The 23,454-nt window shown below is 57.5% G+C and overlaps 1 protein-coding gene across 5 annotated transcripts in view; it reads right to left on the reverse strand.

The window, feature by feature from the left end:
- Nucleotides 1-23,454, reverse strand: part of CUEDC1 (CUE domain containing 1) — an 85,307-nt gene that overhangs the window by 4,442 nt on the left and 57,411 nt on the right. For all 5 annotated transcript variants that reach the window (XM_069602565.1, XM_069602567.1, XM_069602564.1 and 2 more), the window contains exons 2-9: nucleotides 16,290-16,816; nucleotides 12,217-12,344; nucleotides 6,862-6,988; nucleotides 5,963-6,155; nucleotides 4,841-4,921; nucleotides 2,985-3,056; nucleotides 2,137-2,230; nucleotides 1,009-1,067 (exon numbers count right to left, since the gene is read on the reverse strand). In XM_069602565.1, coding sequence (XP_069458666.1) covers nucleotides 1,009-1,067; nucleotides 2,137-2,230; nucleotides 2,985-3,056; nucleotides 4,841-4,921; nucleotides 5,963-6,155; nucleotides 6,862-6,988; nucleotides 12,217-12,344; nucleotides 16,290-16,610 — 1,075 coding nt within the window. In that variant the 5' untranslated portion in view covers nucleotides 16,611-16,816. The remainder of the gene's footprint in view (nucleotides 1-1,008; nucleotides 1,068-2,136; nucleotides 2,231-2,984; nucleotides 3,057-4,840; nucleotides 4,922-5,962; nucleotides 6,156-6,861; nucleotides 6,989-12,216; nucleotides 12,345-16,289; nucleotides 16,817-23,454) is intronic.

Genomic DNA, 23,454 nt, shown 5'->3' on the forward strand with positions numbered 1-23,454 from the left:
TTCAGCATCAGTCCTTCCAAGGAATATTCAGGACTGATTTCCTTTGGGCTGTACTGGTTTGATCTCCTTGTAGTCCAAGGGACTCTCAAGAGTCTTCTCCAACACCACAGTTCAAAAGCATCAATTCTTCTGTGCTCAGCTTTCTTCACAGTCCAACTCTCACATCCATAAATGACTACCACAGCTTTGACTAGATAGATCTTTGTTGGCAAAGTAATGTCTCTGCTTTTTAATATGCTGTCTAGGTTGGTTACAGCTTTTCTTCCAAGGAGCAAGTGTCTTTTAATTTCATGGCTGCAGTCACCATCTGCAGTGATTTGGAGCCCCCAAAATAGTCTGTCACTGTTTCCACTGTTTCCCCATCTATTTCCCATGAAGTGATGGGACCAGATGCCATGATCTTCGTTTTCTGAATGTTGAGCTTTAAGCCAACTTTTTCACTCTCCTCTTTCACTTTCATCAGGAGGCTCTTTAGTTCTTCTTCGCTTTCTGCCATAAGGGTGGTGTCATCTACATATCTAAGGTTATTGATATTTCTCCCGGCAATCTTGATTCCAGCTTGTGTTTCTTCCAGTCCAGCATTTCTCATGATGTACTCTGCATATAAGTTAAATAAGCAGGGTGACAATATACAACCTTAATGTACTCCTTTTTTCTATTTGGAACCATTCTGTTGTTCCATGTCCAGTTCTAACTGTTGCTTCTTGACCTGCAAAGAGGTTTCTTAGGAGGCAGGTCAGGTGGTCTGGTATTCCCATCTCTTGAAGAATTTTCCAGTTTGTTGTGATCCACACAGTCAAAGGCTTTGGCGTAGTTGATAAAGTGGGACCAAGTTGGGGGGACCGATTTCTTTGGGTCACCTGCCCACCAACCCTGATATGTGTCCCGTAGTTGGGAGTCGCCACCCTGACTGGTTGGGTTCACCTGTGAAACACCCAGGCCCTACTCTTGGAGGACTACCCATTCTGGCAACTCAAAGCTCCAGCCTCCCTGCCCTCTCCACCTTACCACAAGCATGGCCCTCCACGTCATCCAGGAGATTGGCCGTTGATGCCGCAGCCCCCAGCCTGCCGGGCCGTTCAGGAAAACTGTCCCAGGAGTTGGTAGGCATTGCCTCGGGGCTCCCAGGCCTCCCCACACTCTGGCCCTGGCCTTCTACCTCCCAGCCAGAGCTCAGGTGGCCTCCCTCACACCAGCCTTATCCCCTGACAACATCCCAGTACCTCCCACAGGCTCCTTTTCTGGGGGTCTACTGAGTAGCCAGGACCTGCCTCTCTCACCCGGCTCCCATGTCTGGGGACAACTTTCTTTCTGTTCACTTTTGGCTGCTGTGGTGGCTCAGAGGGTAAAGAGTCTGCCTGCAATACGGGAGACGCGGGTTTGACCCCTGGGTTGGGAAGATTCCCTGGAAAAGGAAATGGCAACCCACTCCAGTGTTCTTGGGCTTCCCTATTGGCTCAGCTGGTAAAGCATCCGCCTGCAATGCAGGAGACCTGGGTTCAATCCCTGGGTTGGGAAGATCCCCAGAGAAGGGAAAGGCTACCCACCCCAGTATTCTCGCCTGGGAAATCCCATGGACGGAGGAGCCTGGCGGGTTACAGTCCATGGGGTCGCAAAGAGTCGCACATGACTGAGCGGCTTCACTTCTTCACTTCACTTGGCCGCTCAGCATCTAATATCTTGGGCCCTGTCTGATGAGTATGGGTGGGAATCTGGGTAAAATTGTGGAAGGCCGTATTTCTACTGGAGGAACTAAGAGTGAGAAGGCAGGACCAACATCTGAAATGAGGAGGTGGGAAGGTCTGTGGAGCAATTCAACTTAAGAAATCAGGGAAAGGTTTGCTGATTTCGATGGAAGAACCAAGCTTTCTCCCAAGATGACCCCAGAGAAGTTGTTAAAAAGTGGTAGGACAACTTCTGAGCCCAAAGCGGGTTGACACTGGCCTGCTCCCCATGCCAGGGGTGGGGGTGTCAAGAAATGGCACCCAGAGATAAGGCTCCCCGTGGAGACGGCAGGGGCGAGGGAGGGCCCATCCCACTCCTGGGGAGGGCGTAGCCCAAGGGAGCACAGCGCAGGATTCAGTGCCCTTGGCATCCACCGGCACCGCCACCCAGTGCCAGGCTGGACAAGGATACGACTGATGCTTCAGCAAGTGTTTCCTCTTTGACTTCCTCATCTTGGTCTTCTCTGAGAAGGCCCTGGCCAGCTCAAACAGCTTCCTCCGGGTGGCTGGGGACAAAGAGACCTGTGAGCCGGCAGCCCCCAGGACTGGGGCAGGCTGGTGGGGGTTACTGCAGGGGCAGCTCGGGCCACCGAGCGCACGAGCAGGACCTGCCGCCCACAGCGGAGATCCGGGTGCTCCTCCTGGCCCCGCTGGGACAGACGGCCACGCAGCTGGGCTTCCTCTCCGGCCCAGAGGGAGACCTCCCCGTCTCCCCCCATCCACCTCCAGAGCTGGCTCTGGGATGTCCATGACGAATCCGAGACTCTCAAATGGGGTCTGAGAGCATGGCAGCCTCGTTCACGCGTGGCTGTGTGTCTGTGGGGACGGAGGGGTATGGGAAGGCATGCCCAGGCTGGCAGGACTCCACAGGAAGAGGCCACTGACCTGGCGGGCCTCCCACCCACACAAAGTGGACCGAGCTTGGCCTCCCCACTCGGTTGGCCCCGGCCAAGCAGTAGCCTCAAAGCACAGAGAATGTGAACTCTTAAGGGAGGTGGGGTGGGGTGGGGGGGTGGTCCCAGTACAATATTATTTTCTGCAGACAGCTGGCTCAAGAGGATTTAAAACTTAATTTGTATCCAGACTCAGCTGCACAGGGAAGTGAGGCAGGGAAGCGGAGGGAGCCAGTCAGTGATTAAAATGTCACTTTGGTTCACCAAGAATCAGTGGGCATTAACAATGCCAGGTGGCTCCCTCCCCTCCCAGGAAGCCACAGGCCTGTTTGGGAACAGCTGGGGAGGGGGCGTGGGCCGGACTCACATTTTCCCATGTGTTTCAACTTGTCCCTGAATAAGGCATCTTCAGACACAGCGGGGTTGGCGTCGCTGTTTCCTGGAAAGGGGAAGACATCGCTGAGGGCCAGCTGGAGAGGGGACAGTGCCCTGGTCGAGGCCTGAGGCAGCGGGTCAGGACTGTCTCCCCAGCAGAGGGCCTCGGCCCCACCCTTCCAGGTGAGGAAGGGAGCACAGGCTTCCTCCCTAACCCGGAGGGAGCTTCAGGCAGGGAGTCACACTAGGCTTCAAAGAGCATTTGCTTCCTTCCTCATCCAAGTCTCACTTGGCCCTTTTCTGAAGATTCTGTGTGGAGGGCCGGCTCCCAATTCTGCTCCTCTGACCACTTCGTGTCCCGTGAAGGCTCCTTGGGAGCTTGAAATCAGCTGTGACTGGAGTGTTCACACCATGGAAGCTACCAGATGCTAGGCCCCGGGGCTCCCCCGCACCCCTGCAGGCTGTTGAAAGTTCACCCACGTGTGGCCGGCTGGCCTGCGTCCTGACGCAGTGTGAGAATCAACACGGCAGTGGACGGAGGCTCAGGGTGCACAGCAGGCCCCCGCCATGGGGATGCCCTTCTCCCCTGGCCAGGGTCCACCTCTCCATGACTCCCCCAGACACGGGTTTCTGACTCGTTAGACCATAAGCAGGAATGAGAGTGGGGCGAGTCCCTAAGTCAGAACCCAGCTGGCCGGCCGGAGTCTCCCGGATCACTCAGCACCCACCTGGGTCCCTCACTGCCTTCCTGAGGTCCCCACGCTAATCCCGAGTCACCTTGTCCACTAAGTCCCTGTGAGTCATTCTGATCCATCTCAGCCATCCCGGTGTCTATGGTTAATTCGGGATCAAGGACACGTGGCTGCCGTTAAACCCCCCGCTGCACATCTGGTGGGGCCTAAGCTCCCAGCCTGTTGCTTATGTATCAGTTCCATGGGATTTTCTCTCTCCAGGCTGGGATCAACTGAGTCCCCCTCCTTCTGCCCCCCTCCCCCACTCCACCACTCAATGCAAGATCTGTTTGGGGCAAAAGCTGCACATTCTTCCTCTGAGGCAGGAGGCCCGTGTGTGCGTGGCGGGTACTGACCAGGGCCACTGTACACACACACACACAGTCTAGATGTTGAGAGTGGAACCGGGGCTCTCGAGGGGTCCCCAGCTCCAGCTCCACCCCCATCCATGCAGCCTAGTAGCCTGCCGTCCACCCCGGGCCCTCCTTCAGCCGCTTGGGCAATTCCTGCTTCTCCCCGTCTTGTATATAAAACTTTCAAAATTCTCTTCTTCCAATACTAAGGCTGGGCCTGGCCTGGGGGAGACAGTCCCCAGCTACCGAATGAATGAATGAACCTTCCCCAGATGGACCCTCCCTGTCCCCCAGCATGTGCTTGCTATAATTAAGAAGCGTCCTCAGCTTTGCTGGTTCGGGCTCCCTGTTTCTTGGAGGCATCTCCTGCACTCCCCACAAGACCATAAGCTCCCCTGGGGCAGTGCCTGGGTCTCTGAGTCCCTTGCCAGCCCCAGCACCCTATGGGACATTATGTGGTGTGCTGTGTCCCCTTCTTGCCCAGGCTCCAAGTGCCTCTAAGGAGTGGAGCGAGTCTGCAGGCCTGCCCCAGGTGAGGGCTTCATCAGCCGCTGGGTTGGCAGGAACCAGGGCTGCCGAGGGGAGGGCCCGTCTCACCCCTCTCGGGCATATGCTGATAGGGCAAAACCATCCTCTGCAGCCTGTTCCCCACCCTCTCTCCAAACTCCAAATATGCAGACACCCCTGGGCTGTGAGCCCCCCACACCCTCCAGGCCCCTCTCTCTCTCTCTCTCTCTCTCTCTCTCTCTCGAAGGCAAGGTTACCTGGGACAGGAGAGGGGAAGTCAAAGTCATTTCCCACGGCCACGCTGCTGGATGATTTCTGGGACTCGTATTTCAGTCGATCTGGAAAAGGCCCACAGTCTGGTCAGGGAAGCTAGCTCACACCCAGGGCCGCCTGAGCTGAGAGGTGGTTGGAGGCCAAACCCTGAGAAACACACACACACACACACACACACACACGTGCACACGTGACACCTATGGGCTCTCAAAGAACCAGAACTCTCAAAGACACAGAAAGCACTGCCTGGAAGGTGAGAATGTCAAAATTAACAGGCCCCTGAGAAACTGGAATGTCCAGCCCTTCATCTAAAAGGAAAGGCCTGGAGACTCCCACCAGCATCTTTACTGCAGAGCTGGGACCAGCCTTCGGCTCCTCTGTCTCAGGCCAGACTTTCCTCTGCACACCATGTTCCTGACCAAAACACACTGCCAGTCACACACACGTGTACACACAACACCTCTCTCCCACAGGCCCCTCACTGTGCGCCACCCCAAACCTTCCCACTCTAAAGGGGGAAGGCAGCCAGGCTCGGAGGAGTAGGATCCTTGGCCCAGAAACAACCCCAACACCCCCAAACCCTCCAGAGGCCCTGCTCTAACGTCCTCGGCTCAGGGAGGAACGCACCCTGGCACCCAGCCACACAGTCCCTCTACTGCTGGAGCTCCCGTCGCACAGGGCAGCCGCCAGCGCCTGGCACAGAGCAGAAGTGCGGGGGCGCAAGGAGGGGCAGAGCCCAGAGGGCGCCCCGCACTCCCGCTAAGTCCCGATGACTCAGGTCCCTGTGAGCAGAACTCTGCTTCCCAGGCGGCGCTAGGCGTAAAGAACCTGCCTGCCAGTGCAGGAGACATGAGAGACGTGGGTTCCATCCCTGGGTGGGGAAGATCTCCTGGAGGAGGGCAGGGCAACTCCAGTACTCTTGCCTGGAGAATCCCATGGACAGAGGAGCCTGGTGGGCTACAGTCCATGCGGTCGCAAAGAGCGACATGACTGAGCGACTCACGCTTTCATACTTTCTCCTGGACAACTCAGACCTCCGGCTCGGAGCCCCAGGCTACGGCCGACACCCCTCGCCCCGGCCCGGCTGCCCTGGCCCAGGGCACCACCTCTCTCCAGGGCGAGCAGGAAGTCCCGGTTGCGCTGCAGCTCCTTCATGAACTCCTCGTTCTGCAGGAAGAGCGCGATCCTCTCGTCCTCCAGGTACTGCTTCCAGCGGCTCTCCTGGTCCCGGGGCTCAGGCCCCGCCACGGGCGGCAGGCTTCCCTCCGTGCTTGCGAGCTTGGAGCCCCTGGAGGTGGCCTGAGGAGGGAGCAAGCACACGGACCCCCTACTCACAAGGGCGCATGCTGCACCAACACCCATGCGCACGGGGGGTACAAGCGTCCTTCCCGGGATGCTGCGGCCACACCCTGAGGCCAGGACCTCCTCCACCCAGAGCGAGCTGTTAGCCAAGACTCAACGTAACAGACCAGAGCCCTCTGTGCTGAGGAAGCATCAGGGGCTTAGGAACTACTCTCCACCTCCCCAGCTTGACACCTTGGACCTTCCCCCCAGCATGCCCTTCGTCAAAACCTGAATAGTCCTGAAGAGTGATCTTCAAATGGCTCAGAGTCCCCATACTCATACTTTCCTTGTCCTGGCCATCTCAGAGGAGACTGCTTGCAAGGGCCAGCCTCTGGGGAGAAGCATCCTGGCCCTTTCCCCGGGGAAGGAAGGAAGGAAGCTGCTCTGCCTTTCTGTCACTGAGTGACCCCCCACCCTGCCCCTGCCCAACTCCTGCCACCCTAGGGTGATGCCATTCACCAGAGAGTATCCTCAGGGCGGTCCCCTTCCTAAGTGGAAGGGGAAACCTTACAGGCCCCGATGGGGAAGGAGGCTTTTGGTTCAGCCTTCTTTCCGTACCACCCCAGGGCAGCTTAGCCTGGGCTTAAACGTCAGGGAGGGTCAGTGACTGGCGCGAACATAGAGACGCTGCACAGGCTGGGGGCGGGGGGACCCCCATTACCTGTATGCTGTCCAACTGCTGGGGCAGGATGCGGAGAAAGTCTTCGGGGAGGTTGCCCAACAGTGGGGGGTTCCAGTTGCGGTAGCGCCTCTGGCTGGAAGGGGGCACGGAGCCCAGCACGTCGATGCTGGAGGGCGACAGGTGAGGATGAGGAGGGAACAGTCAGGCCCACACACAGGTGTCCTGGCCCACCACCCTGGGATCCTGCTCAGAATGGCACCCACGTGCCCAAGCTTCCAGCCGCCTCCAGCACGGAGGCCCAGCCCCCTAGCTCCCCTTTCAGCCAGGCCTTGGCTGAGCCCTCACCTCTGGGCCTGGACGCCTACTGCGCCAGACACTCACTGCTTCCAGCCACCTGGTGTCTGCAAAGTCTCTGGGCGTAGGGGCTTCCCTGGCAGTCCAGGGGCCATGACTTCACCTTCCAACGCACGGGGTGCAGATTCAATCCCGAGTCAGGGAGGTGAGACGCCATGCGTGTCTTGGCCAAACAAACAAAAGGTCTCTGGCCTGCGTTGGCAGAGCTCATGTTGGGTGCTGTGGATGTGGACACAGATGCAGGGGTCACAGCCCTTCAGCCTTCTGTCTCTAGCATCCAGGATAACACGAGCTCCTGGGTGCTGAGTGATAGGTGTGCTCCCAGGGAAGAGACACCCAGAGTGGCTGACAGCCCAGCCTTCCCCAGTGTTGGTTTGCTGGAATCAGGGGACACGGGGACACCAGGGTCTCTAGAGGGCAAGCAGACCCAGGCTCCAGACCTGGTGGGTGGTCCCAGGGGAGACCTATCCCCTGTGGGGCTTTCCCCTCATCTGCAAACCACTGCCGCCCTGCTCTGGTGTGTGGGAGCCCCTCACGAAGCTGCCTTGACTGGCAGCTGGAAGGTCACACTGAGGATGGGACTGGCAGGGGCTGCTCTCCTGGCCTCAGGCAGAGGCCACAGCGGGAGGGGGGCTAGGAAGGGGGCCGTGGGCACGTGCCCGCCCTGACCCCCCCGGCCTCCTGCCCCGCCGTCCCGGCCCGAGGGCAGCCTGGGGCCGGGCCAGGAGCTCCCCACAGCTCCCCGGCGGCCTGCAGCGTGGCAACCGCAGAACACGTGTTCTGCTGAATCAGGGAAATGACACACAGCGAAGGCAGGCCAGGGCCGGGGGCGGTGGGGGCCGCTCTCGCGGGGCCGGCTTTGATTTGGTCTCCAGCTCCAGGAATCCCGCCCGCCCACTCACTGGAGGGGAGCTTTTCCGGGCTGCCACTGACGATGGAAATAACTTCCTTTCCTTTTCTATTTTGGGCGGGTGGCCTGGCGGCCCAGGGGGAAGGGCGGGGGCGGCAGCAGACAGGATAACAAGCTGCTAAGTGCGTGGTGGGAGCGCAGCTCCAGACGGCAGCCAGGGAACCCCGGGCCCCTCTCGCTGTTCCAGAGGGCGGGGGGAGGGGGTGCCCGGCATCACAGCCGGGACTCCGAATCCCGGGCATATTTTCTGCTCCATCACTCCTCTGCCTCTGAGCTGGCAACTTCATTTTGCTCCAAGGGCCAGACCATCTCCCACCCCCCACTCCACGACACCCTGGAGAAATCGCCTCCAGCCTCACCACCCTTCCTGTGGTTTCAGGGTCCTCACTGGGCCATGGGTGCCCACCCCACCTCAACCACACCCAGAGTTACCCAGGAAAGCCCTGGAGAGTGCCCCAGAGTTGCAGCCAGCCCCCTGTAGACATTTGTTACTGAGCACCCAAGTCAGGAGGGGGACAAGGAGCTGGAGGCTGAGGGTCCTTGGATGCTGGGCCCACGGTCCTGGAGCGGGGGGTGGGCCCATCCCCCTGCCCTGGCTCGGGCTGAGATGAGGTCAGCCCACAGCTGCAAGAGCCAGGGGCGACCCTGAGCACAGGCTGGGCCAGGCAACTCCATTGTGGTCGGAAAGGAATGTCAGAAATGAGCTGAGAGGCAAACGAAAACTTCCAAGGCTGTAATTTCAACAGAAGAACAGCAGGTGGCCTGTAAGGAGGGGTGCTGGGGCTTCAGAGTAGTCTTTCATTCAGGAGAAAGAGGCAAGGACAGGCTGCGGGAAGGAAAGGAGAGGGAAGGCTGGGAAGGCTCTTCTGGCCTAGAGTTTCTGACTGCACCCAGAACTAGAATTCCAAGTGCCAACAGACTCAGACCCCTAGGCTTACCCAAAGAATATCAGAGCCCAGAAGGATTTCAGTGACAAGCCTTCCAAGCAAGATTTCTGGTAAAGGCAAGGAAGTCCAGATGGGTCAGGCCTGTCACCGGGCACACAGATCATCCTGGTGAAACCTGGGCCTAGGGATCCCAGCATTCCAGGCAGGCTCCCTGCCTCTCTGCACCCCAGCAGCTCCCAAACCCGGCTCCACCTTTGGTCTCAAAGGCAGTCCAGTGCCTGGAGGTGGCAGAAAGCAGCCAGGCCATTCCTGCCCCCTCCTCCTCCCCCAACTCACCTCTTACTGCCCCCAGCATCCAGGAGATGCTTAAAACACTAACATGATCCCGCCACCCTCCTGCTTGAACCCCTGGGTGCAGCATAAGGTCAGAGCTCCTCGGAGGACCCACGAGGGCTTCCACTGTCTGCCAGCCTCAGTCCCACCAGGCATTTTCACACTTCCTGGAGTTCTCTCGGATGGGCCCCGTCTCCTGCCTCCAGGCCTTTTTGCATGTACTGTTGCCTTTGCCTGGAATGCCCTCCTGTCCTCCGCTTCGGCAGACTACAGCTTGGACCTCAGCTCCTCTAGGCTGCCTTCCCTGTACCCTGCCCTGTGTCTATACCTGCCCCCAGACTCCGAACTCCTTGGGAGGTCAGGGTAGCAGGGTCCTCTTCTCTGTATCACACACGGTTCAGCACCTGTCCGCTTCAGATGGCTCCTAAATGCTAGGAATGCACGTCCCGGATGGAGAGACTGCATGAGGCCCTGGGGGCGGTCGTGGGGGTGGGAATCTGGGCCATCTGGGCCTAGCAGGGCCAGCCCAGAGCAAAGCGGCAGGTGTTCAGAGGTGAGGCCTGCCTCTTTTGAACACCAGCCTCTGGGAACAGCCTTAACTCTGGTCTCGGTGTTCACCATCAGAGCTGACTTCAGAGGCCCGCTGTGCAGCCGGGGTGGGACGTCTGCTGACACGTCTGGTTCACACCTGGGCCCGTGCTAAGTGCCCCGCACATAGCATCTCATTCAACCCTCACCAGAGTGCTGAGATGGGGATGAGTGTTCCCATTTCACAGATGAGGCAAATGGAGCCCAGAGAGGGTAAGCAGTGAGCCAAAGGCACCTCAAGAATCAGAAGTTAGACGGCTGAGGGATGGGGGAGGTGGGGGGAAACACGGCCTCTGTCTGACTCCACAACTCACAGGCTCTCTTCCCTGGATCCACCCCCAGCCCAGCAAAGCCTTCCTTCCCAGGTCAGGCTCCTGAACCTCAGGCAAGGGCAGTAGCTCGTCCAAAGTCACGGGGTGTGAGTGAGGCTTCTGGAGCCTTGGTCAGGTCCAGAGGTCGCTTAGTGCCCACTGGGGCTCCTGTCACTAGGCTGCATGGCCTCTGCCCTCCTCCAGCCACGATGCCGGGGGAGGGGGAGAAGGATGCAGCTGGGATATCCGTGCCCGGTTTACAGTGGGATGCTGTCTCTGATGGGCTAAGTTTTCCCTTTGGAAAAATAGGCAGAACTATTCTGCCTAATAGAAACTGAACTTTTTTTTTTTTTAACCATCTTGGAATATTAAGAAAATGTCAAAGGAAAATCATTTAGCCCTGGGCATCGTGACCCATCCTGGGCTGCAAGTCCTATGAAGATTTCGCCCAGAATATCTACTTATGCCTCCCTCATTACAGCCTCAGCTCCGCTTCTGTCCCTGACTTCAAACAACGCTCCTCACCCCAACAACGTCACAGGCCACTGTCTGCTCCCTGAGCTACAATCACAGAAGTTTTTCTCATTAGGGGATGACGGGACACACCAGGGGATGGCGTTTATTGGCTCTGGAGTCAGAATGACCTGGGTTCAGGTTCGAGCTCTGTGGTCTTAGGGAAGTTATGAAACCTCTTTGGGGCTCAGTTTCTTCATCTATAAAATGGGGATGACACCAGCGCCTACCTCACAGCTGTTAGATGGTTTGAATGCCAGCGTATAGGTAAAGAATCTTGCCATTTTCTGGCGTTTGAAGGGTGCTTAATAACAGCAGTTGTTATTCTTAGCTATGCCTGGATGATCACAAAGTTTTCCACTACTACTGCCTAGGACTCCCAGGATCCCGAGAAGGCAAGATCAGGCCCCAAGGACTGTCCCATCAGTCCCCCCACCCCTCCCCATCCCAGGCCTCAGTCATTCTCAGGACGAGCAGCTCCAGGACAAAGAGAAACCTGGGCTCCCAACAGCCGCCTCAGACGCTTGTTGTTGCTGCTTAGTTGTTAAGTCATATCCAACCCTGCAATCCCATGACCTGCAGCCGCCAGGCTCCTCTGTCCATGGGGTTTTCCCGACAAGAATACGGCAGTGCGTTGCCATCTCCTTCTCCAGGGGATCTTCCCGACCCAGGGATTGAACCCGGGTCTCCTGCATTGGCAGGCGGATTCTTTACCACCTGAGCCACCAGGCAAAGTGTGTTAGTCGGTCAGTCGTGTCTGACTCTTTGTGACCCCGTAGACTATAGGCTGCCAGGCTCCTCTGTCCGTGGGATTTCCCAGGCAAGGATACTGGAAGCCCCACCTCAAATGCAGAGCCCAGAAAAACAAGCACTTCAGAGACCAGCTTCATTTTAAACTTCTAAATTACAGAGTTCCTGACCTGGAAAAAGTCTCCGGGCAGCCAGCAGTCTACTGTTCTGCTTCTGATTATCAAATGGCCCTAGAAAAAGAGACTTACTTGCTCATCCCCACAATCTCCCTAGAACCCCAAATATCCACGTCATTGATTATTGATGACTGTCTGGCAGTGAGCGCTGTGTTGCGGAGGATTCTGAGGTTCCGGCTTACCTGAGCCGGCAAGAGCACGGCGATCAGGTAGTGATGTCTGCCGTGGGCACAGGAGGGGAAGCGTCCGTACACCTCCTGTCATCCCCACTCTGGGTCTCCCTCGAATACAGACTCCCAGAAAGTGAAGGCTGAGCCTTGTTTAACTCTGTGTCCTGCCGGGTGTTCAGCACAGTCCTAGCCCAGAGTAGGAATTCAGTGGCTGTCTGTTCTCAGAATGCTTAGGGCTTGAAAATTCTCCCTGGGCTCTAGCTAAAGTGCGCTTTGCTGCAGTAGAAGCCTGTTCCGGGTGGGATACAGAGGGAGCCAGCCAAGGTGCCCTCTGGGCTTGTTGTACTCATCCCGACCCCGATCCTCCTGCCCCTCGCCCTGCACTGTGGGGGAGATGCTTACCGGGGAGGTGGAGTTGGGGGAGCCAGGGGGTAAGGCCTGTCCAACACGTGCATGTGGTAGGCAGGTGGGGAGTACACAGGTGGGGGCTCCTCGTCAGAGCTATCGGGTTCCAAGGTCCTCTCCAAAATCTGCATCAGAGACAACAAAGGAAGAAATATTAACAACCCTTCCTTGAACTGAAATAACATGTCGACAAAAAATCAAGCGTGGGCGAGCATGTGTAGTCAGGGAACTCCAGTACTGCCGGTGGGAGTGGAAAGGGGTACAGCCGCCGCTCTGCAAAGCTGTCTGGGTTCCTGCACTGGCACTCAGCACATGGGCTACCTCTGAGCCTACTATTCCAGCACACACAGCAGACGTGGATGCACACGTCCCCGGAGGAATGCTCAGAGCCAGGCAAAACAACTTCACACAGATCACAGGTGGAGCAGTGTGACCTCTGGGGATGGGGAGGCTGAGAAGGGGCGTAAGGGGGATTCCAGGCTCTGCAGGTGCTTCTTGACCCGGGTGCTGATGAACCTTCACTGAGCTACCCACTTGTGCCTTGTGAACGCTTCTGTTCACGTGTTACTTTTGGTAAATAGCTTTCACATCATTCCTATCCTTTCAAAGAATTTCCACATCAATTAACTCACCTTAAGCTCAAACAACTTGGCAAAGTAGGTTTGGATCATCACCCCCATTTTACAGATGAGGAAACTGAGGCACAGGCTGACTGATGAACACGGCAAAAGCTACGCACTGTTTTTAGAACTGAGTCTCTAACTTGGATGTGGTGTCTACAGCAGGAATCTCTCCTTCGCACACAATGCCGGCATGCCCAGGTTGGATTCTCAGGGCAGAGAACAGCAAAATGAGGGACCAGGCCCTTCCTCATGGACTCCTCTCCTCGTCCAGGAGCCAGAGAAAGGGGGCAAGAGAGGCCAGAGGCTGGGCAAAGGCCAGGCTCCCTGCTGTATGGGCTGATCTGCACCCTTGCCCAGCGCAGTCTGGAGCAGCAGGAAGCCACCAACCTGGAGAGCCCAGGTCACACAGTCCCCACCCGAGCCCTTCCCCAGCTCTGTGTCTATCTCACCTCTGAGACCAAAGGACACATGAAGGGCTCGGAGGCTATCAACTGGCCCGAAATCTGAATCCCAAGTGAGTCTGCAGAAGTCACCACTAAGACGCCTCTGCACGTCCCTGCCCACGCCCAGCCACTCTTGGGCACCCAGTCTCAACAGGGACACCACAGCGGGTGGGAGGGTGGGTGAGCAAGCATGCACGCACACATACACACACTGCCTCGTGTTTCAGAAGGCATCTGTGCTCACCACCGTACCACCATTGCACGCACACTGCCATGCTTTGTACACACCCAGCCAGTCTGACCCAAGGAGGCCTCCTGCTCTGGAATGCACTAGCGTTCTTTCCTTTGAGGCGGAAAGTATTTAAACAGATGCTTTTGCATTAAAAAAAAAAAAAAAAAAAAGACAGTAGCTGCCTTTCGGCCCACTGCTCTCCTTAGCCCGAATTTCCATACGAAAAGGAGAGCAAGCGAGAGCACCGTAAGATCCAGTCCTGGTCCCTGGCACACCCTGACTCTAAGGGACCGAGCTCCAAGCTGGGCCCGCAGGCCAAGCCCATGGCCGCCCCTCGGCGGCCAGCCTGGCCCCACTGAAGCCGCTCTGAGTCAGACGAGTGAGGAGGGGCGAGTTCCGAAAGAGCTGTTCCCAGAGGGAAGCTGCTGGGGGTCCCTCTGACTGAGGCCCGTAGCAGTTGCCCTTCAGGCCTCTGCAGCCCGCCGCATAGGAGGGGGCAGTGAGGTCTTTCTCCTCAGCCGCTCCTGCCCCTTAGTGCGGCCTCCAGGGGCTCCGAGAACCAGACGCCCATCAGAGGCTCTTGGAGCAGGATGAAGCAAGAAGGCAGACAGCAGGCCAGGCACACTCCGGAAAAGGCTGAGCCCCAGCCTTCGGGGAGAAGTAACCCCCATCATGTTTCTGGCCTCCCCTTTCCTCCGCAGCTCCACGAGAGCCACAGCAAGGCTGTCCTTCTGGCTCTAAAGGTGCTGAAGTTTCTCGTTCCATGGCCTCCCAGCTTATCCCCGTGTGGGTGATGGATGCCTGCCAGGTGCTCTGGGGGCCAAGGTCCAGGCCATTTATCTGACGGGAGACATTTCTCTGTGGCGAGGATACCCCTAGGCCAGCCCACCATTCATCAGCCCCCAGAGAGGGGGCTTTTTCCAGTCAGCAGTTATTGTCAGCCCAGCTGCTGCTCATAAATTTTCCGCAGCACTTTCCGCTGGCTCAGGAACTGCCTGCCGACGGGCCCACGCAGAGCTCCAAAGATGAGGGCTGGGGAAACAGCCAAGGGGGCTGCTGAGAAGGGGCTCCATCTGGAAAGCCAGATACTTAGAAAAACAGAAGCATACACAGCACAGGCCTGTCGAGGGCATCAGGGGACTTTTACAGAGGGTCACGGGGCTGTGGGTGCCATGAGTGAGGGAGGAGACACAATCCTACCTGCCAGACAGTCAGGACAAATGAGACTGTGGAAGGGGTCAGTGTTTGCAGAGAACTTTCCTTCCAGCTCACAATTAAAGGTGGCATCTGCCAAGGCACACACACACCTCCTCCTCGCAAAGAGGAACCACTGGCTGATCCAAGCAGAGCCAAGGCGTGCTCTCCCAGGAAAAGAGACCAAAGAAAGCTGTGCAAACACAGCAGCAACACTGAGTCATTCAATAAACTCCCCAAGCGCCTGCTACGTACGGTGACCGTCCTGGGTGCTGCGGGTGACAGGGGGATGAGCCAGATGTCACTGGCCACAGAGCTTCTCCTCCCCCCAGGCAGCAGCCCGATAGGAGGAAGAGCGAGGAGGCTTTGCCCGGCAGGATGACTCTGATTAACGGAGAATGGCCACATGGAGGGCTGTGTTCAGAAGGCCCCTGAGGCCACACCAGGGTCTAGGTTTCTCACTGTAAACGGGGTAATAACCATGCAACCTCACAAAGTGTGTGAAGACTCGAAGCGATGATATACCTAAAGCATATAGCATGGTGCCTGGCCCAGGCTGGGACTCAGCGAAGAGCAGAGCTGAATCCAATCAGCTGGGTCGCTCCATCTTGGAACGGAATGTTCTTGGAACTATGGCTATATGTGCCAGGTGACTCTGCAGGCAGTGACCCTCTGCAGAAAGGCTCCGGATGCCCCTTCTGGGCCCAGGACTGCAGGTCCTACCAAGGGTGGAAGGCCAGATGTGAACTCTTGGAGGGGTCACGGAGGCCTGGCCACACCCAGCAGGTGGGCCAAGGTGGTGGGTGGGTCCCTTCTCCCCCAGCCACACTCCTGGAGAAAGGAAACAACTGCCTGAACATCCCGCATGCCTCCGTCAAAGGAACTGAACTCTCGAGTCTGACGTGTCACCTGTCTCCCGTGGTTCCCGCTGCTCTAGAACATTCTCCCTTCTCTCTCGGCCACAAGGCCTCCTGCTCTCTGCTCAGTCAAGGAGCCTGACAGAGGTCCCGCTGCCAGCTCCTAAGGACTCCTGCTCTACTCCGCCTCTGCACCAGCTGTTCCTTCCGCACGCCTTTCCCTCTTCTTTACCCTTCCTCTGGGCAGCCGTTTCTTCCTCTGCTGCTTCCGCTCTCCCCATCTGAGCCCTCACTCCTGTGGCCTGCCACTGCCGCACCCCAGCCTCCAGTCCCCCTGGGACTGTGAACTCTGATGAGGGCAGAAACTGCGCTGGCCTAAGTGGATGCCCCAAGACTCCAACATGCAGACCAGACAGTGCCAGCCTGGAGAGGGGGTTCGGTCTCTTGGGGTGGGACTCACGTGTCTACATTTTGAACAAGCTCCTCGACTCTGATGACCCCTGACCCAGGGGCTAGCAAGTGCCTGGCACAGCCCTGAGAAGGTGCTCAGTGTTTGCTCAGCGACTGCCTGATTTTTGCCCGGAAACCAAGGCCACTGGGCTGACTTGGGTACCAGTTTCCCCAGGTGGAACCCAGACAGGAGTATAACTCAAGTCCTCTAAGAGGTTCAAACTAGTTGCTTCAGCTCCTGCTGAAGGATCGATGGGGGCCGCGCCCCTACCTCTGGGGGTATGCTGTCCTCCGAGTCGGAGCTGTCCTCGTAGACGCCGCCCCCGCCCGCCTCCAGGTTCATCTGCAGCAGCTGGTCGATGGTGGCGTCCACGGCGCCGCTGTTGGCCCGCAGCACGCACTCGATGATGTCGTAGTCCATGTTGGGGAACATGGTCGTGAAGTCGTCCATGGCCTGGTTGAACTCGAGGCGGCGCACCTGGCGGGCTGGCCGGCTGTTGTTGAGCTCCTGCGAGGCGGCCGCGCCGGACCCAGCCCCGCGCGCGCCCGCCGCGCCCCCGCCGCCGCTGCTCCGGCGGAACAGGCTGGTCATCTTGCCGAGTCGCTGGGGGAGAATGTTTCCCGCCGGCGCCGAGCCCCTTCCCCCGGGTCCCTGCGCCGTGGCTGCTCGGAAGCTCAGGCCCGCGCCGGGCGGGATCCCCGGGTCAGAAGACTGGGGCGCGGCATCCGTAGGGGGCTGGCGGCTCGGTCATCCACAGCCGGGGAGCATCCTGGGGCTGGTTCCACGGACCATCCCACCTGAAACGGAGGGACACAGAGTCAGCGGGAATGCAACCCACTCCAGCTCAGGGTGGTAAACAAGGCGGTTAGGGCGATTCCCCACCCCAGGGCCACGCCCTCCGGAGAACTGCTGCTTTCTACTTTCTCTCCACCTATGGTAGATAGGCAGCTATAGCTCTCTCCGAATTAACAAGAGCTTACATCCTACAGATTTCCCTGCTGGTTAACTCATGACACCACTATGAGGTGGGTGCTTGGATCCCCCTTATGCAGATGGGAAACCTGAGGCACAGACCTGAGCAAGTGGAGGAGGTGGGGATTTGAAGCCAGGACTGTGGCCCCGAGGGCCTTCCCTGGTGGTTCAGATGGTAAACAATCTGCCTCCAATGCCAGAGATGGGGGTTCAGTCCCTGGATTGGGAAGATCCCCTAGAGAAGGGAATGGCAACCCACTCCAGTATCCTTGCCTGGAGAATCCCATGGACAGAGGAGCCTGGCGGACTACAGTCCATGGGGTCGCAAAGAGTCGGACACGACTGAGCGACTCACACGTTCACTTTTACTTCTTTCTGTGGCCCCTCAGCCGCTGGTCTCAACTGTCACACACACTGCCCAGCACTCGCGGGGCCATGATTGGGGCACGTGGCTTTTGCACACCCGCTCTGGTCTCCAGCCCCATCCAGTCTCTGCTTGCCTCACCTCCCACCCTCAGCGCCCCACCATCCTGCCTCCCATTCTACACAGACCTCTGCAAAACCACAGAGAATACTGTGCAGCCCACTCAGAACCAGAGTGTCAATCACTACCAAGGTCACATTTGTGTTACTGCCGTCAACTGAGTGTTCAATGTGTCTAAAACCATCAAGTTCTGACTTTTCTCAGGCTTATCCCAGGATGTACAGTAATTTTGCTAATTGTAGAAAAGTGCCAGCTTTATTTTAAGGGACTGTTGCATCAAAGGATATTCCTAAGACTTCCCTAATGTTAGGTCATGGTCCTAACAGCTGATAGATAAACGCCAGTGTGAGCAAAACAGTGCGAGGTTCTTCCTTGCCGTGATCTCGACAGTTAACTGGTGAGGGACAGAAAACTAGACCAGAGGGTGTGGAAGGGGCGGTGGAAGTGCCCTCCCTCACCCCAAGGTCAGAAGACCCATCCTGGCCACTGGCTCCTTCCGTCCCTATAGGTCAGTCCTCTCACAGGTAAAATGGGACTTCATACTGCCCCCCCTAGCCCTTCCAGTGCCACCGTGCTGAGATTTTTATGTCCTTCAGATCGCCACCTCCTCCAAGGGACGTGGAAATTGTCTCAGTCTCCTGTTCTGGGACTTGCTGGGTGGTGTCTGCCTAGTCCCAGGGAGGCGGCCTGTTTTCAAATCTAGAAGCACATGGGCCCCAAGCAGCCTCCGGACACTGTGTTACAGAACTATCATTGCCTCCCACCCGCAGAGGAAACCAGTTAATACCCTATATTTGGGCTTCCCTGGTGGCTCAGCGGTAAAGAATGTGGGTTTGATCCCTGGGTTGGGAAGATCCCCTGGAGGAGGGCATGGCAACCCACTCCCGTGTTTTTGCCTGGAAAACCCTGTGGACAGAGGAGCCAGGTGGGCTACAGTCCATGGACCGAAGAGTCGGACACGACTGAAGCCACTGAGAACAGCATATCACATACCTACATCTAGATACTTTTTTCTATGCATATACTGCCATATGCATGAATTCATTTTACTCAAATGTGATCAAACCATAAATTCTACTATGCAGCTTGTTTTTTTCCACTTAATAATTGATTGTAGCCATCTTATGTCAGAACACAGAGATCTACTTCATGATTTTTAATGCCTGAGTAGGATTCTGATGACTGGGTTAAGTATGATTTATTATCCAGCCTCCTCCACCCCATCTCTTGCCTAGATGAGTGAGTCACAGCTCAGAGAGGCCAAAGCTATCTCACAAGGAAGCGCAGAGGAGTGACCTCAAATGGCCAGTCCAAGAAATCAGTTGTGAGAATGAACACAGGAAGGAAGGCCTCCCACGGCCAGCTCCGGACACCCCAGTGCCCGCAGCCATGCCTCCCATCACCCCTGACACACCGGAAGGTCAGGGGATGCTGCCAAAATGTCCTCCACAGTGGGGCCCCACCCTGGTGGCTGTCCTTGTCCTGGGTTCTGGAAACGTGCCCTGAGGCCTCCAACTAGGACCTGAGGGCCAGGAGGCCCCGGAAGCCAGGGCCCTGGGGGCCCGGGTGGCAGACCAGGACTGCCAGGCTGCTGCCATCAGACTTAGGGGCCGGTGCCTGGGGCTGCGGCCTCTGGGGCAAAGCCACCTTCAGCCTCCCCCTCGAGTAATCTGCAGGAGACTGAGGGACCCAGTTTTCACATTGCCAAAAGGCAGTACCTTGGAGAAAGAGGCCAGGACCTGATGCACCCCGAGAGAGGAAGAAGGGAGATGATGGGGACCACGTTTTCCCCATTAGCAGCCCTCTTGACAGGTCCCTTGGCCTCTGGGCCTCAGTGTCGCGAAGCCCGCACGAGGCATTCTCGCCCTCCTACCATTTACGCAAGTCCGCCTATTCAGCCCCTGGCTGCACCCCTCCTCTCTGCCACTCCAGCTGCAGGACCTCGTCCATGTACCCTCTCCTCTCTGTGTCCAGGACCTCACCTATATGAACGGGGCTTCAGTGAGAATTAACAGGATAATCCTGAGCACGCTGCCTGAAACGTGGTTAGCTGCATCACTGTCGCTGCTACTGCCCTAGAAGGTTGGCGCAGAGCCAGGGGCGGTTGGCATCCCAGCCAGATCCCAGAGCTGATGGGGTAGGGGCTTTTAGGGGAGGCTTCCCCTGCATCTGCATATCAACCCCGAGAATTCTGTCAGCCCTCAGGAAGGCGATCCCGATCCTCGCAGCCCTGGGGGAGGCTGGCTTCCCTGGGCAGCTGGAGACCCCACAGCCCCAGTGGCCACTTCCATTTATCCCCGGTGCAAAGCCTTGAAAAGGAACATTTCTGTGTGTCTGCCATGACATGTAAACAAGCCGACAACTCAGCCAGCCCCATAGGCTGCTCCACATTACAGAAGAAGAGATGACACCTAAGACCAGAGGAGGTGCCCAAGACACAGTGCAAGCAGTGGCAAGGCCTCAACTTTTCCATGAAAGGGTGTTTCCGTGGATGAGGAGAAGGTGGCTCCGAAACATAATGGAAAACACAGGGAAACAGGATGTGATGTGCAGAAATACCATTTTCACAGGACTCTGCAAGGACCCACGGACTCCCCAAACCAGGATGCCTTTAATTAACACAGGTGAGGATGTGAGAGCTCCCGCTTCTCAGGGCACCACCCCCACCCCCCACCCCTCACTGAGGTCAAATGCAGAAGCTGAGGTCAGGACTGAGGCTTGGCCAGCGTGGCTGGCAGCAAGGAGGACTGTCCTCGGGTCAGAGTCATCCATGCCAGGCTGCCGTCTGCAACCAGCACAGCTGAAATGGAAAGCCGCTTAAAACACACGGAAAAATTAAGGCAGGAGACAGGGTCACGCGCTCCTGCCAGCGCCTTCACGTGTAATCTTTTACAACTCCAGAGACAGATCTGATCGTCCCCATCTCACAGCTACGGAGACCAATTCAGAGAAGTCAGGTAACTTGCACAAAGTCACACAGCCAGCAAGCAAAGAGGCCAAAATCAGGCACCCACTTCCTAAGAGCCCAAAACGCCAAGTCAGGCTTGCAAGTCTAGGAGCCCTGGAGCCTCAAAAAGGCTCAGGAGACTGGGCCCAGCCAGGCTGCCATTCCACAGAGGAAAGGGGATCCAGACAGCTCTGGAGTGGGTGGTGGGTGGGCAGGGAGGGGGTCTGCTGGCCCCACCTCAGAACCAGCTCCGTGACCTTGAGGAAAGCACTCCCCCACCTCTCTGAATCCTGGCTACGGGGCACTGGCAGGGAAACAGAGGGAAATAACCTCTGACTGCTGAAAAAGGAAGTGAGTGAAACCTGCCAAGCCCGTTAGACACCTTGGAGGCCGGCTCAAAAGCTCGCCTGAACTCACAGCTTGTGAGCAACCTGGGGACTGGGAGGCAGAACCCCACACCTGTCCTCCCCCAGGCCCTGGGGAGCCAGGCCGTCCAGCATCCCCGGAGAGGAACCCAGGCCTGGCAAGGGCGGCAGACAGCCAAGCTTCCCTCCAAGCCTGTGCAGACAGCCAAGGCCTGAGTCACTCCAGGCCTGGCCCAGGGAGGTGGGCCAGCTGCCCAAGAGTCATTCTCCTGACTTCGCCCAAGGTCATCCCAGTGAGTCTCCTGCAGGGCCAGGTAGGGCCCACATCGGGGAGGGGAGAGTCCAGGAGCCAGAATCCTGGTCCTAGTTCTGCCTGGTCCTGGAAAGGCTGTGTGACTTCGAGAAATCACTTCACTTCTCTAAACCTCAGCTTCCTCGTGTGTCAAAGTTGAGCTAACACCTACATGGAAGTGGTGTTATGATAAAATTTACACGGGTAACTGAGCATACGAAGCACCTGACAAGATAAGATGCTGTGACCTCTGGCCCAGGTCATGGCCCTTTTCCAGAGCTGCACTTACACCCTGAGTGATCTTATCTAGTCCCACATCATTAAATACTATCTACATGCCAAACTGGAAAAGTCCCCAATGCTGGGAAAGATTGAGGGCAGAAGAAGAGGGCGTCAGAGGATGAGATGGCCGGATGGCATCACCAATGCAATGGACATGAACCTGGGCAAACTCTGAGAGATGGCGGGGGACAGGGAGGCCTGGCCTGCTGCAGTCCCTGGGGTCGCAGAGTCGGACACGACTGAGCGACTGAACCACATGCCGAATGTCGCCTCCCAAATTTCTCTTGCCGTGAAGTCTCCCAGGAACACACCCTTCAACCCCACACCTGCATGGCCGACCTGCTGCCCCCACACGGATGTCCAACAGCATCTCCAGCATAACTTATCAGGTGGACAGTAAGGACGGGAAGGAAAGAAGCTGGGAGCGCAGCAACTGGGGTTCTCCTCCCATCTTCCTCCCCCCGCTCATCGCAACGGTGGGGGGCGGGGTGCTTCATTTCCAAAGCCTGTTCTCTTCCACGTTTTCATTTAGTGCTCACAGCAAACCCATCACTTACACAGGGTGTGCGGTACTGCCCCACCCCACGGACGAAGCGACCAAGGCCAGGGCAGCCCCGAGACACAGTTCAGGTACCTGCGCCCCTACCACTTGGCCTGAGGGCCTCCTCCCTGGCACACCAGGCAGATGGCACGCTGGTCTTCTTTCCAAGCCAACGACAGCTCTGGAGGGCAGGAGATCGACCCCTCTCCAAGAGCTGAATTGAAATTCTGCTGCCTCCTGGGCGGGCCAGGACTCAACCCCAAAAGGCGGCGGTTAGCACAGGAGGTGCGGGGCTGGGACACCAGAGGCCCCCGTGGCAAGCATTGTTCTGCATCACCCCCCAGCCCCCACCGATTCTTCTGTCATTCTGGAGCGACTACCCGAGGCCAGCCGTGTCCCTGCACGCCCCCAGCTCTCTTCTCTGAAAACCCCCAGGGCCGAGGGACAGGCCAGATCTTGTGATCTGTCTGAGCTGCTGTGATCGCAGCCATCAGAGGGACGCGCTGTCCCTTCTTGCCTAATAAGATCTGGGCCCAGCCCAATGGCCCCGCCGTGCCAGGCCACTAGGTGGTGTCCAAGGGCTCAGGCCACAGCTGCTCCCAGCAAAGGAAACGCTGAGCGGCTTCTCCCCAGGGACCAGAGGATCAGCTCCACCCCCACTCCCTCATGATTAAAGGGGATGGGAGCCCCCCACCGCCCCAGGGGTCTCAGAATACAAGACGGGGAGGATTTCAGGCCAATTTATTCTCAAGGTGGGAAACACAAGGTACACATGCCGCTCACTTCTCCCTGGCATCCGGGGCAGACATCACTGATCCATCGAGACACTGTCCTCTGCAACCCACACGGCCTCAGGAGCCTGTTCATCCCGGCGCTCTGGACAAGCCGCCACCGAGTGATTAGAACTGGCATGCAAGGTACACCCTCCTTACTAGCCATTCCATTTCCCGTATGAGAAGACCAGGCCCAGGCTTATTTTGTCTCATTAGGAATCCAGGCTGCAAAGGCCAGCAGGGCCGGAATGAGGTCATATGACCCCTGGGGTGCTTGTGTAACCGTGGCTAAGTCCTGGGGAAACCTCAAGTGGGAGACGGCTGTGTTCACAGAGGGACCGCTGGGCCCAGGGCATCTGTGCAATGGCCACCTCGGACGTGGTAGGGGCAGGGTGCAGGGAAGTCTGCCCGAGCTTCTTGGCTTCTGAGCTGGAGAGGCCCCAAAGGGGGAGAAAGGAAAGGTGGGGACAAGAGACAGAGAGAGGCTGTCAGGGGCTGTGTGTGTGTGTGCGTGTTCGAGTGTGTATGTGTGTGTGAGTGTCCGGCGCAGGGCGGGGGTGGGGGCAGGGGGTGGGGTGGCAGCCCCAACAGAGGCTCCTTGTCCTCCGGCCGCGTACAGGCTTGTTTTCTTCCCAAGCTATTAATGTCATTGCAGCTTCAAAAGCCGGGTGACCTTTAAATGCCGAGCGTTCTGCTCCCGCCCAAGGCGCAGAAACAGCTTAATGGAAACTCAAACGGCCCCAGCTGCTGGGCCCGCAACAAAGCCAGCCTCTTTCCCG

This window comes from Ovis canadensis, chromosome 11 (assembly GCF_042477335.2).
Source record: "Ovis canadensis isolate MfBH-ARS-UI-01 breed Bighorn chromosome 11, ARS-UI_OviCan_v2, whole genome shotgun sequence".
NCBI classification, from domain to species: domain Eukaryota; kingdom Metazoa; phylum Chordata; class Mammalia; order Artiodactyla; family Bovidae; genus Ovis; species Ovis canadensis.